This window comes from Rhyacophila brunnea, unplaced genomic scaffold (assembly GCF_057557595.1).
Source record: "Rhyacophila brunnea isolate RB1 unplaced genomic scaffold, BYU_Rbru_1.0 scaffold_15, whole genome shotgun sequence".
In the NCBI taxonomy this organism is placed as follows: domain Eukaryota; kingdom Metazoa; phylum Arthropoda; class Insecta; order Trichoptera; family Rhyacophilidae; genus Rhyacophila; species Rhyacophila brunnea.
The window spans coordinates 2,197,543-2,221,282 of NW_028232806.1; the positions used below are offsets into that span (position 1 = coordinate 2,197,543).

General features: G+C 35.4%; 1 protein-coding gene across 1 annotated transcript; it reads right to left on the reverse strand.

Moving 5' to 3' along the window:
• Positions 1-1,444: 1,444 nt before the first annotated feature.
• Positions 1,445-18,772, reverse strand: LOC147074778 (uncharacterized). Its single transcript, XM_085942629.1, has 8 exons — positions 18,488-18,772; positions 16,183-16,315; positions 13,708-13,897; positions 12,633-12,770; positions 11,258-11,500; positions 8,654-8,791; positions 4,996-5,244; positions 1,445-2,585 (listed from the first exon to the last, which is right to left on the reverse strand). The coding sequence occupies exons 1-8, from the start codon at positions 18,668-18,670 to the stop codon at positions 2,147-2,149; spliced, it is 1,713 nt and encodes a 570-aa protein (XP_085798755.1). The 5' UTR covers positions 18,671-18,772; the 3' UTR covers positions 1,445-2,146.
• Positions 18,773-23,740: the final 4,968 nt, after the last annotated feature.

The following is a 23,740-nucleotide window of genomic DNA, read 5'->3' on the forward strand; positions in this document are numbered from 1 at the left end:
GTAATAATATTGATAGTTTACATCAATAAAACAAAAGAAAAAAATAATGTATCAATATTTATTTAGAAATGAACGGATAAAACTATGTTTGAACTGCAAAACAAGTGTGACAACATTTTTTTATTTAGAATTGATATATCAAATTTTATAGTATAATCTATTCTTATCTAGTAACAGAAAAAAAAATAAACTTATTATTATTTCTCTATGAAATAGAATTTTTATAAAGTAATCAAAAAAAAAAATCGTATAGTGTCAAGGTATTCAAGAATATTATTCAATTCACGAAATCGCACGAGAATTCGATACAGTATCGAGGACTAACTGTTATGGGAATGAAGTAATTTCAAAAAATAAGTTTCAAAGCACTAAATCTATTATAATAATATTTATTCATGTATTTTTTCACCATCCTACCAAAAAAACAGTGGGCATTCATTGTTCGCTCGGTCAGAGTTCATAAAAATTACAAAATTCATAATTATGTGATATATGAATCATAAAACAACTAAAAGAAATCTCAGAACTTAAAATGTGTCGTAAAAATATTGTTTTATTATTTTTATGACCCTCTTTGGTTTCGAGTTCGACAGCAAGAGCAATTATGACTTGGTGAGTTATTAGGGTATGACATAATTATAAACAAGTGCCATACTAAAATAAATATTAGTCACACCTAACACAGACCGAATATAATGCTATGTCTACATGAGACGAAATATGACGGGAAAAAAATTGGAATAAATCGTAAATTTGGATCCAAACTTTCGGCCGATGGATCGGCCCAGATGGAGTTTTCGCATAGGTATGGTGGGCCGAAATATCGGCCGAATGGGAGTAAAAGGGTTAATATATTATGGCCATAGACTTCCGATACAACATTTCACAGTGAAGTGTAATGCGGCGAATTGCATATGTACAAGTTTCCGGACACGTTAAAATCATTCACATCCCGCTTCTTTTTCAAGAAATAGGTGACTATTTGTGGATGTGTAGGAAAATAAAGAATACATCCGATATAAAAATATGTATTGGTTTAGTTAATTTTTTGCAAGTGAGTGAGTGAGTAGTTACCTACAAATCGCCATCAGTGCAGTATTAGTTAGAACTCGACTCGAGAGTGGGTGGATTGTTTGGGCCCCATATCAGTTGGAATACGACCTTATGGTGGAGCGAGTTCAACATAAATTTTTGACACTCCTTTGATATACTCCTGGATACTCTCAGTGACTCCTACATAAAATTTATTTATTCACTCGTATCGTAACATAATAAGAAACACAGAAAGAAAGCCACAGGTAAGGATTTCATATTGAAAGGAAATACCTGGTATTGGAGCAAATTACAGGGATACAGTGAAACCCCGATTCTACGGTTTTCAAGGGCCCTGAAAAAAAAAACGATAAACGTGGATATATATATTTTTTTTAAAACTCATTTTTTTCATGGGGGGTATTTTAGTTGCGACTTATAAAAATTCGTGATACGAGATGCGAGACAAGCCTAAGCGCCGACCGACCTGTGCAAACAAAGCGACACGACAAAAAGGTCTGTATGTATCATAAACAATTCTTCGAAAGCGAAAGGAAAAATATTAAACAAAAACGGTCAAACTTTCAAAAATGAACAATCCGTGCGGGAAAACGATTTATGGGAGAACGGCAGATCGGGGTTCCACTTACTATTTTTGGAATAAATGTTTTTGATACGATACTAATATGTAGTGTCGATAGCTACTGATAGATACCCAGTATCAATATTTACTTTGATTTGATATTAACACCAACAAGCCAAGAGAGGTGCTGTTAAAATACAGCACTTATTGCAACAATGACAACCAATTTATTGTAATTGTTACAATAATACTTTGATACAAACCTACCCTAAGTTTGATGATATTTATCACTTTAGCGGTCAATAAGTATAGAATAGACTCACTGGTATGTTTGCCTAAAGGTTTTTTCATAGCCTTTTTCAAATTTTATTTTTTGGATCACTACGAATTTGGGGACCCTGGGCTATAGCCGCTTTCGCCCGATGGTAATTCCAGCCCTGCGACGAATGTGAAACCTGGCGGATTACAGAGCAGGAGAGATGAGTTGCAAAATGCCGGACTATTGGACGTGCAGGATTGGTGAACACCAGATTACCGAGTGTCTACTGTAGTTTGATGATGATGGATAGCCATGTGCCCTTTGAGTGAGCATTTCTGCGTAAAAGCCTTACTGCAGATGTGGCAGACGTGGTTCTTCTCGCCAGTGTGAATCTTCACGTGCTCGGTGAGGGTGTACTGTCGAGGATACTGCTTTCCGCACACTGCGCATTTATATTTTCTCTCTCCGGTGTGTGTTAACATATGGTTTGTGAGTGTATTCTTCGTAAAAAATCCCCTTTTGCAAATGTCACACAAATATTTTCGGTCTTTGAAGTGTTCTCTGCGTATATGCTCCGCTCGCACGCCCGACATTCGGAAAGTGCTATCACACAAATGACACTTGTACGTTGGCTGTTTTTGGCCGTGGACGTTTTCTAGATGAATCTGTCTCTTGGAGTAGTTATAGAAGCGTTCATCACATTTGGTGCACCTAAAAACAGAAATAGAAAAAAAATTAAACTGCAATTTCGGAAAACACTTCATTGGTTCTTTGTTATCAATTCTATGGTCCAATACATATCATGAAATTCCCGGTTCAATAAGCCAGTGTTTCCCAAAGTGGGGTACGGGAAGAATTAGGTGGGGGTACGCGCTGCTCTGGACTTTGGCTGCGCCTGGTGCAACAAGCATTAATACGACATTAATACAACATCCATGCTAGAAGGTTTATCGCATGCGGAAGAAGAGCAATAATTGTTGGAATTAATTAGCTTCAGACGAATTCTTGAAAAATAAATACAGTCGAACTTGAATGAGGAAGATGGGACCGACTGAATTTGCTTGTTATAAGCGTTACTCGTTATATCAGAGAATAGGTATTTTTAAATGAGCGGTCACATAACACAAAAAGTCACAATTCAAACAAAAATACACGATTAAATTTTTCCCCGAAATGAGCATGGCATTCATAAACTACAAAAGAAGTTGTTTATTGTAATGAATGCTGGTAGATACCTACTGACTTCACAAACCTTGGATTTTTTTACATGCAATTTCAACCATATACGTGTATACTTTTTCAATATTGTCGGCGAAAACACCAATTAGGTAGGTACTTAGACACTTAACTAGTGTCATAAACGTAATCCGATCCCGGCGGCATCCTGTCCGGTCGGATTTTATTGCTTAGGGTCGAAATGTTTTTGAACGAACGACACATTAACAGTTTTAAGAAAAAATTTTACGATATTTTAGCTTGGTATAACCGATAATTAGCTCGTTATAAAAGTGAACAAATGTATGGAGAAAATCATAAACTAAAATGTCAACGAATGTTTCATTACATCCGAGATCTCGCTATTTCTGTGATCTTAAAAGTATTTTTAGAGTATGTTACATCATTTTCATCGTAGAGCCAGAGTGCAAAGTTATGAAGCGTACACTTTAATGACAATTTTTTTTTGTGATTGTAAAGAAACAGTTTCAATTGCCACGAAAATGATGCTTGTGCAAACATTAGTGTTCTCCATATTTTTTTACAGTGTCGAATCGGAGCCTAAAGGCAAGGGAGCGGAAGACAATGGGTGCCTTCGAAATGTGGTGCTGGCGCCGATTGATTCGTATTTCTTGGACAGAGCACAGGACGAACCAGTTGATCATCCAGAGACTTTCGTCAGAGACAAATTGTTCGTTGTAACCTCCAGGGAAGGCGAAGCAGAGGAAGAGCGTCAGCACGCTGGAGCGACCGAGTGAAGGAACTGCCTGGGGCACTCTGCCCTGAGAAGAGCAGAGAGAAAGCAAAGGTGACAACATTTCAACATGGTCACGATCCTCAGCCATGAGGGAACGACCAAGAAGAGAAAGAAACAATACTTAGAAAAAAGCAAGGCAATGAAAGGGGCTTATCAAGCGGTGTTGTTGGATCGTTGAAGGGTTGAAGGAAAAACAGCCTAAATCAATCAGCGCAAAATACATTCTGTTCCACCTGGACGATGTGCCCACCACAATGACAAAATTGCATGAAATGAGCTACGAATTGGTTTATCGTCCACCATATTCCGCGGACTTGGCCACATGCTACTTTTACCTGTTCAAAAATTTTTAAAATTGGCACGGTGGAAAGAATCTTGATGGAAGCACTTGATGAGTATGAAAAAATAGTAAAATTGTTCCGACATGTGCAGGACTAAGGCCTTTCGCCGATGGAGAAACTAAAATCTGACGAACTGGTCACTGATCGAACTCATAAAGTGGCCACTGACTGATGCCACGCACACGGCGCTACTGACACCCACTTGCAATAATAATTTCATAACCTTAAACTGTCAAACCCACTATCTTTCATACTTCATTCTAAGCTTTTTCCGTAATATTCACCGGAATATTCTGGCAGCCTGTAATTATGCAGGCAGGAGTATTTCTCAACATCTGCCACAAATTTTAAATTAAAAATCAGTTTGCCCATCTTTAATTTTTGACATCTTGACTTGTTATTGCTTGTTCAGTTCAGTTCAGTGCTACCAATTTCGATAAGAAAATATGATTTTTCATTGAATCTACTGATATTGGTACAACTATTTTATAGGAGACTGTAAACTGAGAGACTGGGAGACTAGCATTTTGCGTCTCTTTGGTTTAGTAGCGAACATTTTGAAACTGAGAGATTCCAGTCTTGCTGTGAGCGAGCCGCCATTGAAATACATTAGCTAGATACTGGCTGGAATTTTAGTTTTAGTCTTGTCTTTTTTGAGTATTCTCGTGAGCGGAAGGAAGGCCCAACAGTGGATTAGATTGATTTTGTTTCAAACCAAATGTGTCTTTCTTGCTTTTTTACCAAACTTTTCAAACTACCCTTGTGTAAAGCGATTTAAAATATTGTAACATTGTAAAGACAAACTAACTTATAATTTTTGAACGATTTATCTGCATGTTTAAGTTTCACGTGAACTCGATGGGTTTCCTTAGTTTTAAACAGTCTTTCAGGACACAAGGAACACGTGTACGTCATGGCTGAATGACACATTCTGTGGTCACTCAATTGTTTTCTGGTGGCACACAATTTTCCGCACATTTCACAAGTGTAATTAGGGAAATGACTGGGCATGTGCAAGTGAAGGCGCCGGGTTGACTCAAATGTTTCTTCGCAAAACCTGGAAAAAATGATCTCATGATTAATACGGCAATGTAACATCATCAATGTAAACTTGGCTCACCCATGTTTCCTATCTTTCCATAACATTCTGATTATCTCCAGACATGAATGCAAGAACTTGGAAGCAATCTTCCAAAACAAAATTTATGATAGATTGTTAAGGCTATATTTCAGTTGAGGCATGGTCTAAAAAGATCGTGACTAGGCGATACGCGGATTGTGCAAATGACGCGTGCCGAACGAAATATAATTTGTCATAAAAATCCAACATGCGTCCATTTAATGTCATGTTTATTGTTATATTACTAATAATAATAGTATATTCATTGACATGTTTTCTTTTTTAAGTACATACGTAAAGTTTTTTAGTCATCTTTACAAGATTTAAGAATATTTTCATCTGACGCAATGACAAAACAAATCGACGTGCTCACACTTTGACTATCGGTCTCCAATTGGCGAGTCCAGGCGACGAGTGAGAAATTTCGTCGCACCTACTGTTGAAAATTATTTGCCGTTTCACTGAAGTACGTTCTTAACTCAAATGGAATTCAACACAAACAATTTTTTTGAGAATTGAAAGTGTGATGATTTGAATGTCTGAATAAAATATTCAAGAGTGACCTCTTGTCGCCGACATGTATACATATAGCCAGGGCTTTTTTTGTAATGTAACGCGGTGGAACGGCGTTCCGGCACCTTTTTTCATGGTATTTTTAACGTTTCAAAAGCAATTAGATGAAACAATGTTCGCGCTTACATACCTAGTACAAGTTAATTTTCCTGAATCATTTCATATGAAAAGACATATTATCTGAAAAACTAACGCGTTTGATATTATGCATTGAAGTCTATTACCATTTCTTCAAGTGAATGTGAATGCGAATTTTCGAAAATGAATCTAATTATTACCCCAATAAAAGCTTCGTTGAAGACCAAAGCAGTTTCAGGACTTTCGTTTATCAAACTCGTCAGACCACCTTTGACACTTTTTGGTCCTTCAAAATACGTTGATCGGTGGATAATCAGTGGAAGACATTCAGCCATAAACTCTACATAAACACTAAGAAAAGGAATCAAGACGATTTGCCAGACAAAAATTGGACTGAACTTTGGAAATCACCATGGCCCCCACAAAGGGGGGACTGACAGGGCTCTAGCCTGGGGAATTGACCAGATAAGTGAGATAAACGCACATCACAAATTTTCTCTAATCGTAAAAAAAATCGCCTGCTTCCTTCATGCATATTAACATATGTGCTGTTAAAATATAGCACTTATTGAACAATTACAACTAACTTATAGTAATTGTAACAATAAGTGCTAATACTTCGATACAAATCTACAGATAGCTGCCGTAGCGGCCGAAAGCAGTTCTGTGTATAGAATAGATGCACTGGTATCTACTCGTGTTTCACTGATGATCAATCAAACGGATCCCAGAGATATAATATAAGCCGTAAAGATCTCGAAGTGGATATGGGCAGGTTACATAACTTTTTTTATTTTTTTTTACATAACATAACACTACAACAGGCCACGAGGCCCAGTTACAGTGTTAGTAGCATCGAAACAATCACAGAAACATACTGGCTTCAGAAAATCACAGACGTATTGTAACCTCACCGGGTAGCGAATCTGGAACTCCCAGTAGGAGAAGGCAATGCCTTACTCATTAGACAACGAACGTTGCTGTAGGAGCTTGAACAGTGGTACCCAAGAATTTACTCTAGATAGAAATCTTATAGGTACATATTACGTTTTAAGATTCGAAAATCAAACTGCCTCCAAAATTCATTGTTTTTTCTTCTATTGGCTGTCCCAAAAACAAAATGACGGCTTGTTTTCTGGTTTGAAGTCTATTGTTTAGTTTATATAACTTATGTACCCATTTCTCGATGTTTTACGTGATAATTCATCTTAAATGCTTGGGTATTGCTTTTTGGGTTCCGGTAAAATTGAAGAAGGGGTATCTCTTCCTATAAGTATTCATAGCTAAATTTTATATTCAAATACAGTAGTCCGCTACCCCAAAAACCAGACAAGTGTCCAATTCGTGCAGCATACATACAAAATATGGTAAAAATTAAAACAGGTATTTCATAAAAATAGTTTTTTTTTTTTTGAGAAACTTGTACTAGCAAATTACGGTTTTATTTATAATCAAAATCAAGTATTTACTAAATTATAGATATTTATAAACTAAGTTTATTAACTAAATATTAAACAGTAAATCACTTGACACAACCAGTGGTTCAGTGAGGCAGATATTCTTGAATGGCTTAGGATTCCTGGCTATGACCAAAAGCTTCAGTTTGTGTGTCCCGGTTGCATTGGAGCACGGCATAATTGTGGTGTGGTACTTGGGCACTTTCCTTCCTGGTACATTACTTTCTTCACGATGAACGTACGTTTTACGAAGGAGAAGTTTCCAAAATAAACTCGTCTCATCTGCGTTGTATACTTGTACACGGCGGACTACTGAATTTGACAATTGAATGCCGGCAAATTGTAGAGCTTGATTTTGTGCTTCCAACTAGTAAAAATAACGGCGAATTATAGTAGTTGTCGGATAATCGAGCGGCGGATTACTGAGAGTGTACTGTATTAGAGCTGAAAGTGTGGAAATCACATTTTTATCATTTTTGAGTTAACTATGCAGATTTACATGTGTATTCACGTTCACTTAATACTGTCATATGTCACATGATTTTCAAAATATTTACTTTTAAAACGACGGTAGTCTAATTATTATACTTCAGAGCTAAAAGAGTGGATGTCCAATTTAAGTCACTTTTGCTTTAAGCTATAGCAAAAAGATTAATTGCAAAAGTGTGGAAGTCCAACATACGGAGTTTTAGTCCGAACGAGTATTTTATTAGAGCTGAAAGTGTGGAAATCACATTTTTATCATTTTTGAGTTAAGTATGCAGATTTACATGTGTATTCACGTTCACTTAATACTGTCATATGTCACATGATTTTCAAAATATTTACTTTTAAAACGACGGTAGTCCAATTATTATACTTCAGAGCTAAAAGAGTGGATGTCCAATTTAAGTCATTTTTGCTTAAAGCTATAGCAAAAAGATTAATTGCAAAAGTGTGGAAGTCCAACATACGGAGTTTTAGTCCGAACGAGTATTTTAACTAGATTAGATTAACTATTTTTATTATTAACTCTCCTGCAATATATTGAATATTATGTGACTTCCAGACTTTCAGCTCCAAGGTACAGAATTGACGATTCACTTTAAAATACAGTAATCTTGAAGTGCTACATAAATTTTGTTCTTTTGAGTCAAAAAGTTTGTCAATATCCCCCACAGTGTTACAAGTCTTTTTATACATTGACGGTGAGTCACTGCGAAGGTAACTCTGATTATATTGAAAAGAAAAATTCTTACTCGCATTTCAATTGGCCGCTTTCCACCTTGTATGGCATTTCGCTGACATAATTTCTACGTTTACGCGGAGTAGAATCTTTCTCGGTTTTAATATTGCAGCTTTCATTTTTTGTGGATGTACTGCATTTTGTTCGTGTACTGAAACAAAAATAACTATAAGATACCTTCATCCGATTTATTTTATCCGATCAGATTTATTCCAGGAGGCAGACCTACAACAGTGAACTAGTGGAGTGATCACCTGTCAGGCCTGCGAGAGTGGAACGTTACGAAAACATTCTGATACGTGTCCAAGTGAAAGATACTCGGGCATTTTTCTTAGCTACCTGAAGCAGTTCGTCACGATTTGTCACTTGTGACTTATGTCATCAAAATGTGATATTTCAAATACAGTAATACCCCGAAGTCACGTGATAGGTGGGTCCAACGAAAATCGCTTAGCCGGCTCTCACATCAAAACACGTTTCGCCTAAAACGTGTCGAATATGTCGATGTGACGTCATCGTTATTCACAAAACACACATTGCCAAATAGAGCTCTGCAGATTGGTCGAATGCGACTGTTTCGTTTGAAAAGAACATCTGCTGTTGCAATCGACAAGTTGCAACCTTCTCGGGCTCAGAGTCGAAGTCATATATAAATACCTACGAATTGGTCATTCCACTCCGATCACTGCATTCAAATATCTATACATTTCAAAGGCTACGCGCGACTGTCGCTAGGTAGATGTGCGCGGTGTCTTCACAAGCAACGCTGGATCTCAGTTCTCGGAAGGTTTGTTTTATGGCTGTGCGGCACACGAGACAAGTTTTGATGTGAGAGCCGGCTTAAGTCGGGGTACAACACATATACATATTATTTAGTTGGGACCAAGGACTAACAAAAACACTAGTTTATAAAAAAAATATTTAATAAAACTGCAGTTCTTTGTATAAGTATTAATACAGTCGAACTTGGTTATTACTAGGAAGATGGGACCGACTGAATTTGCTCGTTATAAGCGTTACATATCAGAGAATAGGTATTTTTAAATGAGCGGTCACATTACACAAAAAGTCGAAAATATTTTTTTTTAAAACCATCGTAAAAAACCCCGAAACAAGCATGGCATTCATAAACTACAAAAGAAGTAGTTTATTGTAATGAACGCTGGTATCTAGGTACCTACTGACTTCACAAACCTTGGATTTTTAGTTATTTCACCAATATGAGTGAATAGTTTTTCAATATTGTCGGTGAAAACACCAATTAGGTAGGTACTTAGACACTTAACTAGTGTCATAAATGTAATGGCATCCTGTCCGGTCGGATTATATTGCTTAGGGTCGAATTGTTTTTAAACGATCGACACATTAACAGTTTTAAGAAAAATTTTGATGATATTTTAGTTCGGTATATCCGATAAGTTGCTCGTTATAACAGTGAATAAATGTATGGAGAAAATCATAAACTAAAATGTCAACGAATGTTTCCTCATTACATCCAAGATCTCGCTATATCCGTGATCGTAGTAACCGAGTTCGACTGTATGTTCGAAATATTAAAAAAATAAATGAGTTATGTATCATAAAATCTCATAAAATTCGTCTGATGACATAATGCATACTTTTTTTCCAAGCAGAATTTATTCATAGCAAGCTAATAATTTTTGTATTCCTTAATATGTAGTTATAACGGGTTCTTCATTAGACTATGTTTTCGAAAAATTTAAGTCCTTCTGTCAAGCTTGCAATTGTCATGTGCTTTTCTGGTGGAACTGGCATTGTTTCCGTCTCATCAAGAACCGCGTAACACAGAGTTCTTGTAAGTTAGGGTGTTACTGTATCCCCGTGTACCCCGTTTACACGTGCATGGATGTACTGTGCACAGTAAGAAAATGTATGGGAAAACATGTATTATCTTGCAGTTGGCAAGATTGCGTGCATAAATCAAACAACTTTGGAAGCTTCCGAATTGTTTTCAATCTGCGCCTGCGCAGTAGAGCGATAGGGGCGAACATGCCGGTAAAAAACCCAACTACTCATTTTGGGCTTAACCGCTTTTTAAACGACCTGTCAGATAGTAGTATAAAATGACAACCTCGCCTTTCGCTTACTCTTGAAGAATGAGATTGGAAAGACAGTCAGCACTTTTACGTGTAAACAGTTATTGTCATGATAGTTTAAAATAAGCACGATTGCCGACAATAATTCCATGCACGTGTACAAGCGCTATTAGTGTATGTAATCAATTTTTTGTTGTTATATGGAGCAAAAGAAGGCTCCAGTGTGTTATTAAGTTTAATTTGTACACAATTTGTGTTATATTCTTGATCTCTGCAATAAATATTCATAAAATAAATACGCTTCACGTGATCTTGCCCACACAATTGACTGACAGCTCAATTCCTCAAAAAGATTTCCATACACCGAGTCTCTGTCGTCTATTCTAATGTGATCTTAAGCACAGACTTGACTTGACTTTGGATATTCCTAGGTTATGGGGTTCCTGCACTTTCGTAGCTGATCCCCTTCATCTCTGGGATTTCATCTCTAGTATAGGTTTAGCTGAGTTTACGTGTGCGATTTTAGTTCGGATCTTGAGGAGAGAGGTGTCAATACTTACATTGATTTCAATTGGACTATTTTATATTTATTTGGCCTCCAGAAATTTCCAATTGGAAGGGGACTTTGAATAGGGATCGGTGTAGAAAACACATGATGGTAGCCTATACCCGGCCATTTTTTTCGCACTCCCGATGATGTTAGCTTCTTATTTTGATGATTTATTGAGACCGGCGAAGTCGATCCTTCCTTCACTTTAAAAAGGTTTATTTTTTTCACGGATAGGCTACTTCCTCTTGATTGGCTGAAAACAAAATGACCACTAAATGATGACGTCGAAGAAAAGTAGACATAACTTAAAGTAGATAAATTGGTATAGCACATAACCGGGGCTCATAATTCCCATTAGTAATTATTTTGAATTTCACTTGCGTGTTGGCAAATTCATATGTCGTTCGATCCTGAGCATGAATCTCAAGTGACCATCATCCATTTCTCATAAACAAAATTTTTCGTGAAGCGACCAAGATCTACATCGGGTTATAGAGCCAATGGGAAAAAATTGTTCTGGTCATCACGAATCAGTAGCGAAGGGTGGATGTAGGCTGTTAAGATCCGCCATATATAGTGCACATTAAACTTTGTTAGTCATACGTATTTGTTTTTATTGAACTAAGACTACAATTTTTGGACGGTGCTAGTTAATTTTTAAAAATCAATTAAACCGTGCCTAAACCAAACCATAATAGTTTTGGTATACTTTAGGTGATACGACAAAACTTTTTCATTCATATTTGTTTTCGTTATATAATATTACACATATCGATGGTTAATTTTTTAAAATTCATTAAGCACTGCCTAAACCAAACTATTTTCTTTTCTTTCAACCATGTCCGATCCTAATAGGCCTAATAATCATATGGTCCTCCACAGAGTGGGGTTTGTATTAACAGATTTTTGTTTTTACGAGAAATGGATGTCAGCCACTTGCTCAACCTATTAGGTCCATACTCTGACTAATACACAAATTGAAAAACAATATGTGTACTTGCCAGACCCAGGATTCGAACCTGGGACCCACAACTAAAACTATAAAAACCAAACTATAATAGATAAAAAATATTATTCTATCTATAAAATATCCAAAGTTAGAATGATTTAATTGTATAATTTTAGATATTTTATAGATACAAGAGTATTTTTTGACTATTATTTATTATGGCTTGGTGTTTAATTGAATTTTAAAAAACTAACCAACACCGTCTATAAATTAATAACAAATACATATGACTGACAAAGTTTAGTGTGCATTATTTATGGCGGATCTTAACAGCTTACCTCCACCCTTCGCCACTGCCATGAATGTAATCTATCCTAGAGATTTTGCTCATGAATTGGTTATCACAAATTACCATAAAATCAATCAGAATTCTTACTCCCATTTCAGTTCGCCGATTTTTATCCTGTATGGTATGTCAATGTCATATTTTTGGATAGGCGGCGGTGAACCAACCTCCACTTTAATATCACCTGTTTTATTCGCCGCGGATGGACTGCTTTCTCCCCCCGATGGACTGAAATGAAAATAATTATTACTAAGCAGAGTCTGTCTACAACAAGTGAAATGAAATTTTAGTATTAAAGCAGTTGCTGGCAATTCTGGATTAAATGTGGTTGATTTGGTTTATTCTGTCAGTGGTGCTTTAAGGCTATACCTCAGCTGAGGCATGGTCTAAAAAGATCGTAACTATGCGACGCGCGGATTGTGCTAATTACGCGTGCCGAATGGAACATAATTTGTCATAAAAATTCAACATGCGGTCCATTTAGTGTTATGTTTACTGTTATATTAGTAATAACATTGACATGTTTTCTTTTTCGAGTACAGGCATAACGTTTTTTAGTCATCTTTACACGATATAAGAATATATTCTTACGACGCCATCACAAAAAAAAATCGCCGTGCTCCCACCTCGAATACCGCTCGGCGTTTGGCGACTAATGCGAAATTTCATCCCACCTATTGTTGAAGATTATTTGCCGTTTCACTTATGTATGCTCTTAAATTGATAAGTTGGCACATTGAAATTCAAACATGGCGGCATATTTATAGCTGCCGTCTGTTTTCACTTTTCCATACGAATGACATCCGGAACACATGTCCCAGCCACGTAAAACGTCTCTTCGTGATTACGTCAATCACCGAAGGCTGCTGGTCTGCTCATGAACTCGGGTGTTTGTAACGCGGAGACATTGATTCTCAAAGCTCAGAAGCCGATACCTTTGAAGCTTAGTACGATGCTACGTCTCACACCTATACAGGAGCACAGGTAGTACGCACGCGTTGAACAAACGGCATTTGGTCCTCACAGAATACATCCTTGACCTCCATGCGACTCCAAGTTGGCTGAATGCAGACCCCGCCATACCCATACGGATTCCAAGCTCGCTAGAAATACCACCATCGTCGACAACTTTTAAATAAGAGTCATTGTTGTTTATTGATAATACCTTAGTTTATTTTCCTGTGCATCATCCAAGATTGATGGAAAATTCTCCAAAAATTTGAAGTCACCAAATGGAGAATTGTCCCTTCCGAGGTTACAATCAACATTCTGAGCATCTTTGGAATCAGTTTCCAAAGTATCATCACCGCCTGATTCGAACTCTATGGATATATTTTGTGACGGTTTCAATGATTCTGCGTTAAGAAAGAAACAAGGAATTCAGTAAATCATTATCAACAATATTCGGTACAGTTCGGTAGGAATACAGCAAAAAACACATTTTTGTTAGTTTCGGTTAGGTTAACCCAGTGGTCGGCAAACTCATTAGTCAAAAGAGCCAAATATTTATATTTATAAATATTTGGCTCTCCAAATAACAACGATTGAGATTTCTTTTGAGAGCCAAATTTCTTAAACTTAAAGTATATATTATATGTAGGTACACTGTTTAGTAACTTAATAAACTTTAATTAAAGTTTTTAATCTTAATTAAACTATAAGTACACTGAATAAATCTTGATATCATAATTATTAATGATCGTATTTATTGATAAAAATTAAATTGTAAGTAAGGTATCCATACAATTAAATCATGACAAACACTTAATATCCACATTCTTGAAAAGTTTGGGGTAGTCAGGTTTGTATGTTGTTGTTTTTAATAAGCACGATTCCAGGTTCTCATCAATAAGACAACTTCTCAATTTACTCTTGATAAGGTTCATGCTTGAAAAATATTGTTCGCATGAATATGGAGAACCGGAAAGTGAAAGTACGGCAAACGCTAGTTTTTTCAACTGATTATGAGTCAGGAATACTATTCGAGGTGTTAAAAATCATCATGTCTTCCCTCTCCAGGTCTTTCAAAGCAGACTACTTGTGCTGTGAACCATGTTCATATTTGTTTTTCTCCAATATGTCCATATCAGCACAGAGACGTTCAGATTTAGAGCTCCATAATTCTTTATTTTTAAATCCAGCAATTGCATTTCAAAGTTGCCAATGTCAACATTAAGAGGAAAAAAATGAATTCTGTTAAGCCTCAATTACATTGAGCTTCTTTACGAGCTGTTTATTGGCGAATTTACAATCTGCCTGTAAAGACGCCCAGTGTAATCATCGAATAAACTAATAAGCAGGTTGTAAACACTCTACCGAGAAAAGTTGAAAGTCGGTCAACTTTACACGCTACACGCCGGCGTGTGGGCCTACTGCGTCTGCGCAGTAGAGCGCAGTACCAACCTCCCGGTAAAAAAACGAACTATGTTCCGTCGCTGGCTTGTGGCTTCTCAGCGAATGGAAAGTTTTGTGTGTAATCAACAAATCGCAGTAGCTGAATAAGCTTTTAAATTCGCCAATAAACAGCTCGTAAAGAAGCTCAATGTAATTGAGGCTTTCCCTCAGCATTAGGAGGTTTTTTTTAACAAAGACCGACGTCGCTTTGCTGTTTCTGAATTCCTGAAATCTGATGAGAAAAGCTTCCCTCTTATTTAAAATTGTTGTTTTGAAATAGCAAATGTCAATATCAGAATGATTTTCTCGGCGAAGTTTCAGCAGGCTTAGTTAGCAAAGATTATCTTTCGAAATCATGCGCAAAAAGAGATAATTTGTTTTCGAATGAAATAACTTATTCTAACATCGAAAAAGACGTGTTTCCTTCCCCCCGCAGTTTACGATTAAGCTGATTTAGATGAGACGTAACGTCTACCATGAAATAAAATTTTTGGATCAATTATTGATCGTCCGTTATTTCTGGATAGTGAACACCCTTCTCAAGGAGAATGCTTTGATTTCTGTTAATAAGGAAGCGAAATATTTTAAAACGTTTCCTCTTGATAACCAAGGTACCTTGTTATGCAGCAGAAGATCTGCGTACTCACTCTCCATTTCAACTAAAAAATCTTTAAATTGGCGACAATTAAGAGCTTTAGCCTATAATGAAGTTGATAATCTTAATCACAAATTCCATAACTTTGCAAATTTCTTCTGGAAATGTCTGCGCACAAAGCGCTTCTTGGCGAATGATGCAATGGTATGCAAGTATCTCGTGATTATTTATTTCTTTAAAAATAGTAACACACCCTTTTCTTATGCCAGTCATACTTTTCGCCCTGTCTGTTGAAATTGACACAATTTTATCGAGTGGAATATGATGTTTTTCCATGCACTCAATTACAGCACTATTCTCTCCACATGCTTGACCTTTGAGTGGCAATAATCCTAAAAGTTCTTTTTTAAGACCAGTAGATGAAACAAATTTAGGAATCTAAAAATTTTTTCCATATTATAACTCAATTTTTAACTGCATATTTTTTCGTTTTTAGTGCATATTTTAATGATTTTAAGTGCATATGTGCAGCTTATAATAATGTTTTTGTTGCATATAAATCCGCTCCCTAGTTATAACACATGAAGGTTGTCTCTCTCTTATAGTACTTCGAAATCTTTGCTTTAGTGATTATTTAAAAAGATATCTTACCGAGTTCTTGCGTGAGTCTCAGCTGCACTTTCTGTACCTGACTCTTAAATTCAACAGCATCTCGAAGTTTTTCTATGCATGTCTCGCAAATAAGATAGACATCTTCTAATTTGACCCCAAAATTGGTACCCAGCTAAAACAAAATGAATTTTAGACATTTTTACCATCAACTGAGTCGCTGGGGCGGGCCTGGGTAGATAGGTACATTATAAAATTGACCGTGAGGCATTAATGTAATGTTAGTGTGTTTTCTTGGGTTTTCAAATTGTGGTAAATATGCCGGAGATGCCCGCATGAGCTCTTACAATATTTTTTTTACGAAAACAGTTTATTCCATGTAACAATTCTGACAATTATGACAAAGTGACAATTATATTAAATACCTTTTTCTGTCGGTGCAGATGCTTTTCGATTCATTAATTGTAAATTTTAATTTGAAGTTCAAATTTGACATTTTCATACATTTCGATGCGTCATTATCACACACTAAGATTAATATATTAGGTTGGGGTAGGTTAGGTTAGGTCAGGGTTCGCGAATCTTTTTACGTAGGTACGCGTGCCAAAAATTCCCAAATATTATTTTTCAACTGTCTGACGTGCCAAGTAGATTTTCATGTGGAAAAAAAAAGTTTTTAAGAATTCTATTAAAAAACGATGATGTTTTAGATACCACCCTCCAATGACATTAATATGGACGAAGCATCTGGAAAATAAAATAACACTCACTTTGTGTCGGGTCTGCCGGATGGCGAAATTCATATTTTAATGTCGGTATCCTACGCTCAAATGAACATTCTGCTTGCAAGCGGTCTGGCGACACCGCTGGGTCTGCCCATACAAAATTTCTGACTGTCAGGTTTCAACTCCGCCGTTATTATTGTGTTACAAAATGCCTATGTGCCTAGTTAAAAATTGTAAAAAAAAATCTACTAAACACTCCAAGAAAGATGGGATATCACTTTTCATGTGTTAGTATTTTTATTATTGATAAAATGCCATTTGATGAATGTTTATTCAATGCAATTGAATGACAGAAACCATTGAACAGACGCCTGTGATGCGCTGGGCTCACTTGCGTCTAATCTCCGAGAAGTGGTAAGTAACAGATAATCTGTTTCTAACGCAATGACACTAATACCCCATTACAATAAAGGTTATATTACTATAAATTCTCGGAGCTTGTATCGCATAATGGAAATGGATACATCATATTATGGTCACGTGACGTCTACCTATACATCTGTGAATGACTTTCATGCACAATTTCTCGTGCGCGCCGATATGAAGTGAGTTGTCCATTTAATATGTCATTGCCACCCTCAGAACATATCACACATATAGCTTTATAACTTTTTTCAATTACGTATATATTTCGGTCCACCAAAAACTGAAATTGAATTTTGAAACCAAGTTTTTGTTTCTTATTTGGTACAGCCATTTCAGTGGGTAGAAATGAAATTGTCTGATACTGTATTACTTAGTGTGGTTCTTTCCACACAAATTTACATCAGAATTGCTCCAATTAAATGAGGCATTCTCTCGCTACAGCGGTCTCAAGCATTGTAAATTGATCAAAATCAGAGGCTCGCGGCGTGGCTTCCCCCGCCGCCTGATGAGGTGAGTGCGATAATACTATATATGACACATACAGCCTAACGATCGACATATACAATTATATATTTACATTAAATGTCATACTTATTCTTGAAGAGTATTTGCCTGCTATTTTTTTTTTACAATGCGATCTGTCATTTATTATTATTACAGGTATTTTTTCTCTTCCAAATAAAACATTAATGTGCCATACAAAATTATCTCGCGTGCCATAGCCATAGGTTCACCCCAATGACATTAATATGGACGAATCGTCTGGTAAAAAAAAATGACACTCACTTTATTGTCGGGTCTGCCGAATGGCATAATCTGTTCTAACGCCATTGTAATAAAGGTGATATTGCTATAAATTCGTGATGCTTTTTGTTGGGTCTGCCGAATGGTTCGGTTCGAACGGGTTCGCTCAAATGAACATTGACATTAGAAACACTGCTCTAACGCCATTACAATAAAGGTCATATTGCTATAAATTCCTGATGCGTGATATCGCATAATGGAAATTGCGTGACGTCTACCTATACATGCGAATGCGCGAATTTACTTGCTAGCTACTGTATTGAGTGCGTCGTCCATTAATAATGTCATTGGTTCACCCCCACTGAGTTAGGTTTGGTCTAAAAAGAATGTTATAAAAGCTCATGTGGGCATCTGCGGCACTAATACCGAAATTGATTTATATTTGCTCTCACCTGCACACAAAAGCAATAATCGAGCATCTCTGAATACGCCTCATATCTGCCATTGTGACAGTACGACTTGGTCATGTCTTTTAGGTTATTTTCACTAGTAGTCATGCAAGTTTGACAATAACCTGTTAACCCATCAGAATCATGACCAGAAACGTCTAAATTTTCCAGCATCGTGTTGGACATCTATTCAAGATTACTGCCGGTCGATTATTAGATGGATCTAACAATAATATTATTGTATTTTTTGAATGACGCCAATGACGGCAAACAGAACAACTGGACAATGTTGCCAAGTCAAAATTTGAAATTTCATAGAATGTGTAAAAAAATTTCAGTAGATTTCTGCTTAATCGAAAGCTGCTTCGGCTTAAGCGAAATCATCTATGGTCTCGAACATTTGTAGACGAATGCGTCCCACAAACCAAACGCACGGCACGGGGCTTCACTCGGATGGCGTCTAGATGTATCTATAGTCTATGATAATTATAGTACGGTTGGCAACACTGTTTGAGGCAGTGCTACCCAGCGTTTCCATTTATTCAAAGTGGAATTATAGTACAGAGCCTCCAAAATTTAGGAAAAAATATAGTATGCGTTGTCATCTCTGTTGAAAATGTGTAGGTTTTTTGTTTCTCAGAAAAAATAACATAGAATTTGAGAAACTACGAGATCATACCCTTTTTTATTTAGGTACCTCTCCGGACCAAAAATGCTGACCGAAGAATTCAAGAAATTTCATTTTAAACCAGTTAAGCGATCTTTTTACCTACGTTTTTCTTTCTTCTTTTCCTTAAATTATAGTATTTTGGGCGTACTATACCTGTTTTATATCGTACATTGTACGCGGACCAAAATTATAGTACACATCATAGACTATAGATCTTAGACTATATATGCATCTAGACGCCACCCGCTGTATTGCTAAATGAAGCCGCGTGCCTTGCGTTTGGTTTGTGGGCGAGCTCGCAAGTTATCGACGCTATGTGAAGCGTTTCGCCCCGATTTGATGGCGATACTTTTGGAAACTAGCTCACACATCTGTAGACCTTTTATCTTACTCTAGCGCGTGTCGCAGAGATTGTAAGGGTGCCGAATACTTTCTCACTCGCACTCATGCATCGTTTTTGTTCAGGCCTTGCTATAGATACATCTAGACGCCACCCGTTGCATGGCTAAATGAAGCCGCGTGCCTTGCGTTTGGTTTGTGGGCGAGCGAAAGCATTCGTCTGCAAATGTTCGAGACCATAGACCATTTCGCTAGTGCTCGCCCAAAGTGCTCGCACAAGACGCTCAGAATTAAAATATAATTTTCTATTTTTTTACGTTATATAGTATTTTTAAGCGGTCGAAATGCAACCATTAGATAAAGATATCCATAATTTAAGTTATTTTAAAGAAACACTAGGTCACTGATATTAAAATATAGAATAATATACTTACAAATAAATTATTACCAACATGTATCAACTTACCTATGAAACGTAATACCATCTTCTTGCTTATCAGTATGGCTACCACATTTTAAGACAACACACAGAACCATCTTTTCTACTTAATTAACTAAAAATATTTACCACTGACTTTATGATAACACAAAAAATAGCAATTTTAGCAACACGAAATCGCGTGTTATCGACGCTATGTGAAGCGTTTCGCCACGATTTTCTGGCGATACTTTTGGAAACAAGCTCACACATTATGTAGACCTTTTATCTTACTCTAGCGCGTGTCGCAGAGATTGTAAGGGTGCCGAATACTTTCTCACTCGCACTCATGCATGCATAATTATAGTACGGTTGGCGACACTGGTGCTACCAGATATTACCAAAATTATTTTTTTCAACAATATCACCATAAATAGATTGACAACGATCAATATTAATCGTAATCAGTAGCTTAAAATCATATTAAACAATATTAAGTATCGTTAAATACACTTATTTATAAAATTTTACGGCCTAGTCTACAATTTTTTTAAATCTGAGGAGTCGTAGGTACCTGGCATGACATGACAAAAATCATATTAAAATAGGTAGATAATCAAAGCGGTAGCACACAAATTTAATGTCAGTGTGTACTCGTTTTGTGAGAGAAAGTTCTATTTCTCTGAAATTAGGTACACTTTGCTGCAAATGGGCCATACTTGGACATAAAAACGCCCCACTGAGTATTTTTTTTATCAACACAAGCTTACAACCAATTATTTATGATAAACGTATTTTCATTATAAAAAGTTCCCGCAATAAAAACTTTATTAGGATTCAGGGTAAAAAAAATAATGCAAATGGATGTAAGTATTTTATTTTTAATAACACAAAAAACACAATAATATTATGAAAAATTATACACAAATCAGTTAATAGCAAATGGTTAAATATTGGAATAAGCAATATGGTCTTGTTTTTACATATTGTTCTATTTAAAATAACATAGCATTATTGTTTAGATAAAACTGTTAAATAAAAAACACATATAATTACAGCTAATTACAAACAAAAAAAAAAGTTTATTATATTACCTACCTATTTACACAATATGTGTATTTTGAAAATATTTTATAAAATAAAAATATAACATGGGCTCGTTTTTGCCATATTGTGTATAAAATTACTTGTTTATACAAACCTATTAGACACAAAATACAGGGAGGTATGTTAAAACTTTGATTATATAGTTAATTACAATATTTTATCTATTTCACTCACTTTTTTAACTCTCATTTAACTTTACCACTCATTTAACTTCACTTTCCGAGAAATGCTTCCCACACAGTAATGAATATTTAGATGGCACCCAGCTCTCCCGCCCGACTGCATCAATCCACAATTTCCGAAGAACTTTATTTTTCGGAAATCTGAAATAATTTAATTTATATAACATTATAAAATTGTTACACTCCATTACATACTTCATATAAATAAAAAATTTTGTTTGGTATTCTTAAAAATATATTTAACTCTGAAATGAAATATAAAATCTATGTAAATAATGAATGTCATTAACTAGCACTAACAGTTTTTACTTTGAAAAACACATCGTATATTTTGGGTTCAAAATAATATTATGCATACGGCCCTGGATTTTTCGCAATAAACGTTGACGTTTGATGTAAAAGTGTGAATTGTTATTGTAAAAGATCTTTTAGGAAAAACTATCAATATATAAATAATTAATAGTATGCATATTGTTCCGAAATGCTGTTACTCATTTGTATTCTTCCATTAATAAACATTGTTTTACCGAATAATCTCCTATATATTATTATCCTACATCTTTGCCCGTTTTTGCGAGCGAATGTGTGCCATATTCGTCACGTCCGATGGGTTAAAAAAAAGTCGGTTCTCGGATCGTTAAAAATAGCTTTTTCATAGTTGACAGCTGCCGTTTGACGAAATTCCACTCGAAATCGGTGATTTTTATTCATTTCCCGATACATTTTCCAGCGACACGCCACTTTATTGACAACTGATTATGTCGGGAATTTATTTTTTCACAATGTTTGCAACACTCAAACCGACTAACTAAAGATGGCCGCTTTAAATTTAAAATGCGTTTTAACCGATATATACAATCGATTTTTACAAACTAATCATAATAAGATAAACCGATAAACATATTAGAACTGATTTATTTATTTTTTTATGAATTAAGTTCTTTGTTTTTAGTTAAGTTTCTACACCTCTGACGGAAAGGAATTCTTTTGACACTACGTATTTATCACGCTATGTGTACTTAAATACATTATCCCAATTTACCCACCACATATTTACTTATCGGATGCATTCGAATGGCTGTAATTCGAAATGAGCACAATTTTATAAAACTCAACACAGTCACAAAAAAATCACTTTTAAAAACTACCATCCGACATCATTACGAAGTTGTAGCTGAGATTATTTACGTCTTATAATGATTTTAAAGATGCACATCACTATATAATAACTCACATTTATAGCAAGTACCTATATATAACTATAATTATTCAAATAAACAATAACATTTATACGAATTCACATTAAAAATGTTTATTTCATTTCACTGCGGGCGCGCACGTATCGTCATTATTTCAACGCAAAGAATAATATTATAAAATTTGATGTCACTTTTGTTTTTTTTTTTTTTGTAAGGCTGTTGAATGATTTTTTTTTTAACCAATGAAACTTATATACATTTAATTAGCTCATTATAACCCAAAAATATTTAAAAGGTATCAAACTATGCGATCAACCCAGTGTTGCCAAGTCAAAATTTAAAAATTCAGTAGTTTTTGACAAAAAATTCAGTAGATTTCATAAAATATCAGTAGATTTTGAAAAATGTGGTTTATTGTATATGATTTAAAACTAATAAGAATAACAATAACTAATAATATTAATTTATTGTAAACAATGATGATATTAATGGGTAAAATGGCGCACTTGGGTAGACAATTCTTTGTATGTCAATTTAGAAGTGTATAACATCAAAAAAGGTCATGCGTAAATCATTTCAAGTTTATTATTAAAAGAATCATCAGTTAATTTACAATTAAACTTATATACATTTAATTAGCTCATTATAACCCAAAAATATTTAAAAGGTATCAACCAGTGTTGCCAACTAAAATTTTCCAAGTTCAGTAGATTTTTTCTTCAAAATATCAGTAGATTGACAAAAATGTATGAAATTCAGCGATTGTGTTTGGTAAAAGCGTGCATATTGAAATAATCTCACAAGTGTCTTTTGAAAAATCATGTAAAAAGTGACTTTTGTTCATCACAAATATTATAATTTCTTCTTTTCCTGACAAAAATTTCAGTAGATCTACTGAAATTTCAGTAGACATGGCAACACTGGATCAACCATAGTATAATATACTATTATTATTTCAAAATTTGATAACGTAACATTTTTTTTATGGCTGTTAAATGATAATTTTTTAAACTAATGAAACGTATATACATTCCATTAGCTCATATAGCCCAAAAATATTTAAAAGTTATTCAACAATAATTGGTGTTATACATATTATTTAAATCATTATCAACCAGGATCAATCCACTGCTGGATAAAGGCCTCCCTAGCCTGATTCTATTCCTTTCTGTCATTTGAATTCCTGTATTTTATCAAAATCGGTGATATTATATTTATTCTCATATTCATATCGTCATCATAATCATCGACCTGAACCAATCCACTGCTGGATAAAGGCCTCCCTACCCTGATTCTACTCCTTTCTCTCATTTGAATTGCTGTATTTATCAAAATTGGTGA

Coding starts and splice junctions, on each gene's coding strand:
- LOC147074778 (XM_085942629.1), bottom strand. CDS start 18,670: ATGTCCAACACGATGCTGGAAAATTTAGACGTTTCTGGTCATGATTCT. Junction 16,316..18,487: donor ATTATTGCTTTTGTGTGCAG/GTGAGAGCAAAT, acceptor ATTTTGTTTTAG/CTGGGTACCAATTTTGGGGT. Junction 11,501..12,632: donor ATCGGCGAACTGAAATGGGA/GTAAGAATTCTG, acceptor TTTTGTTTTCAG/CCAATCAAGAGGAAGTAGCC.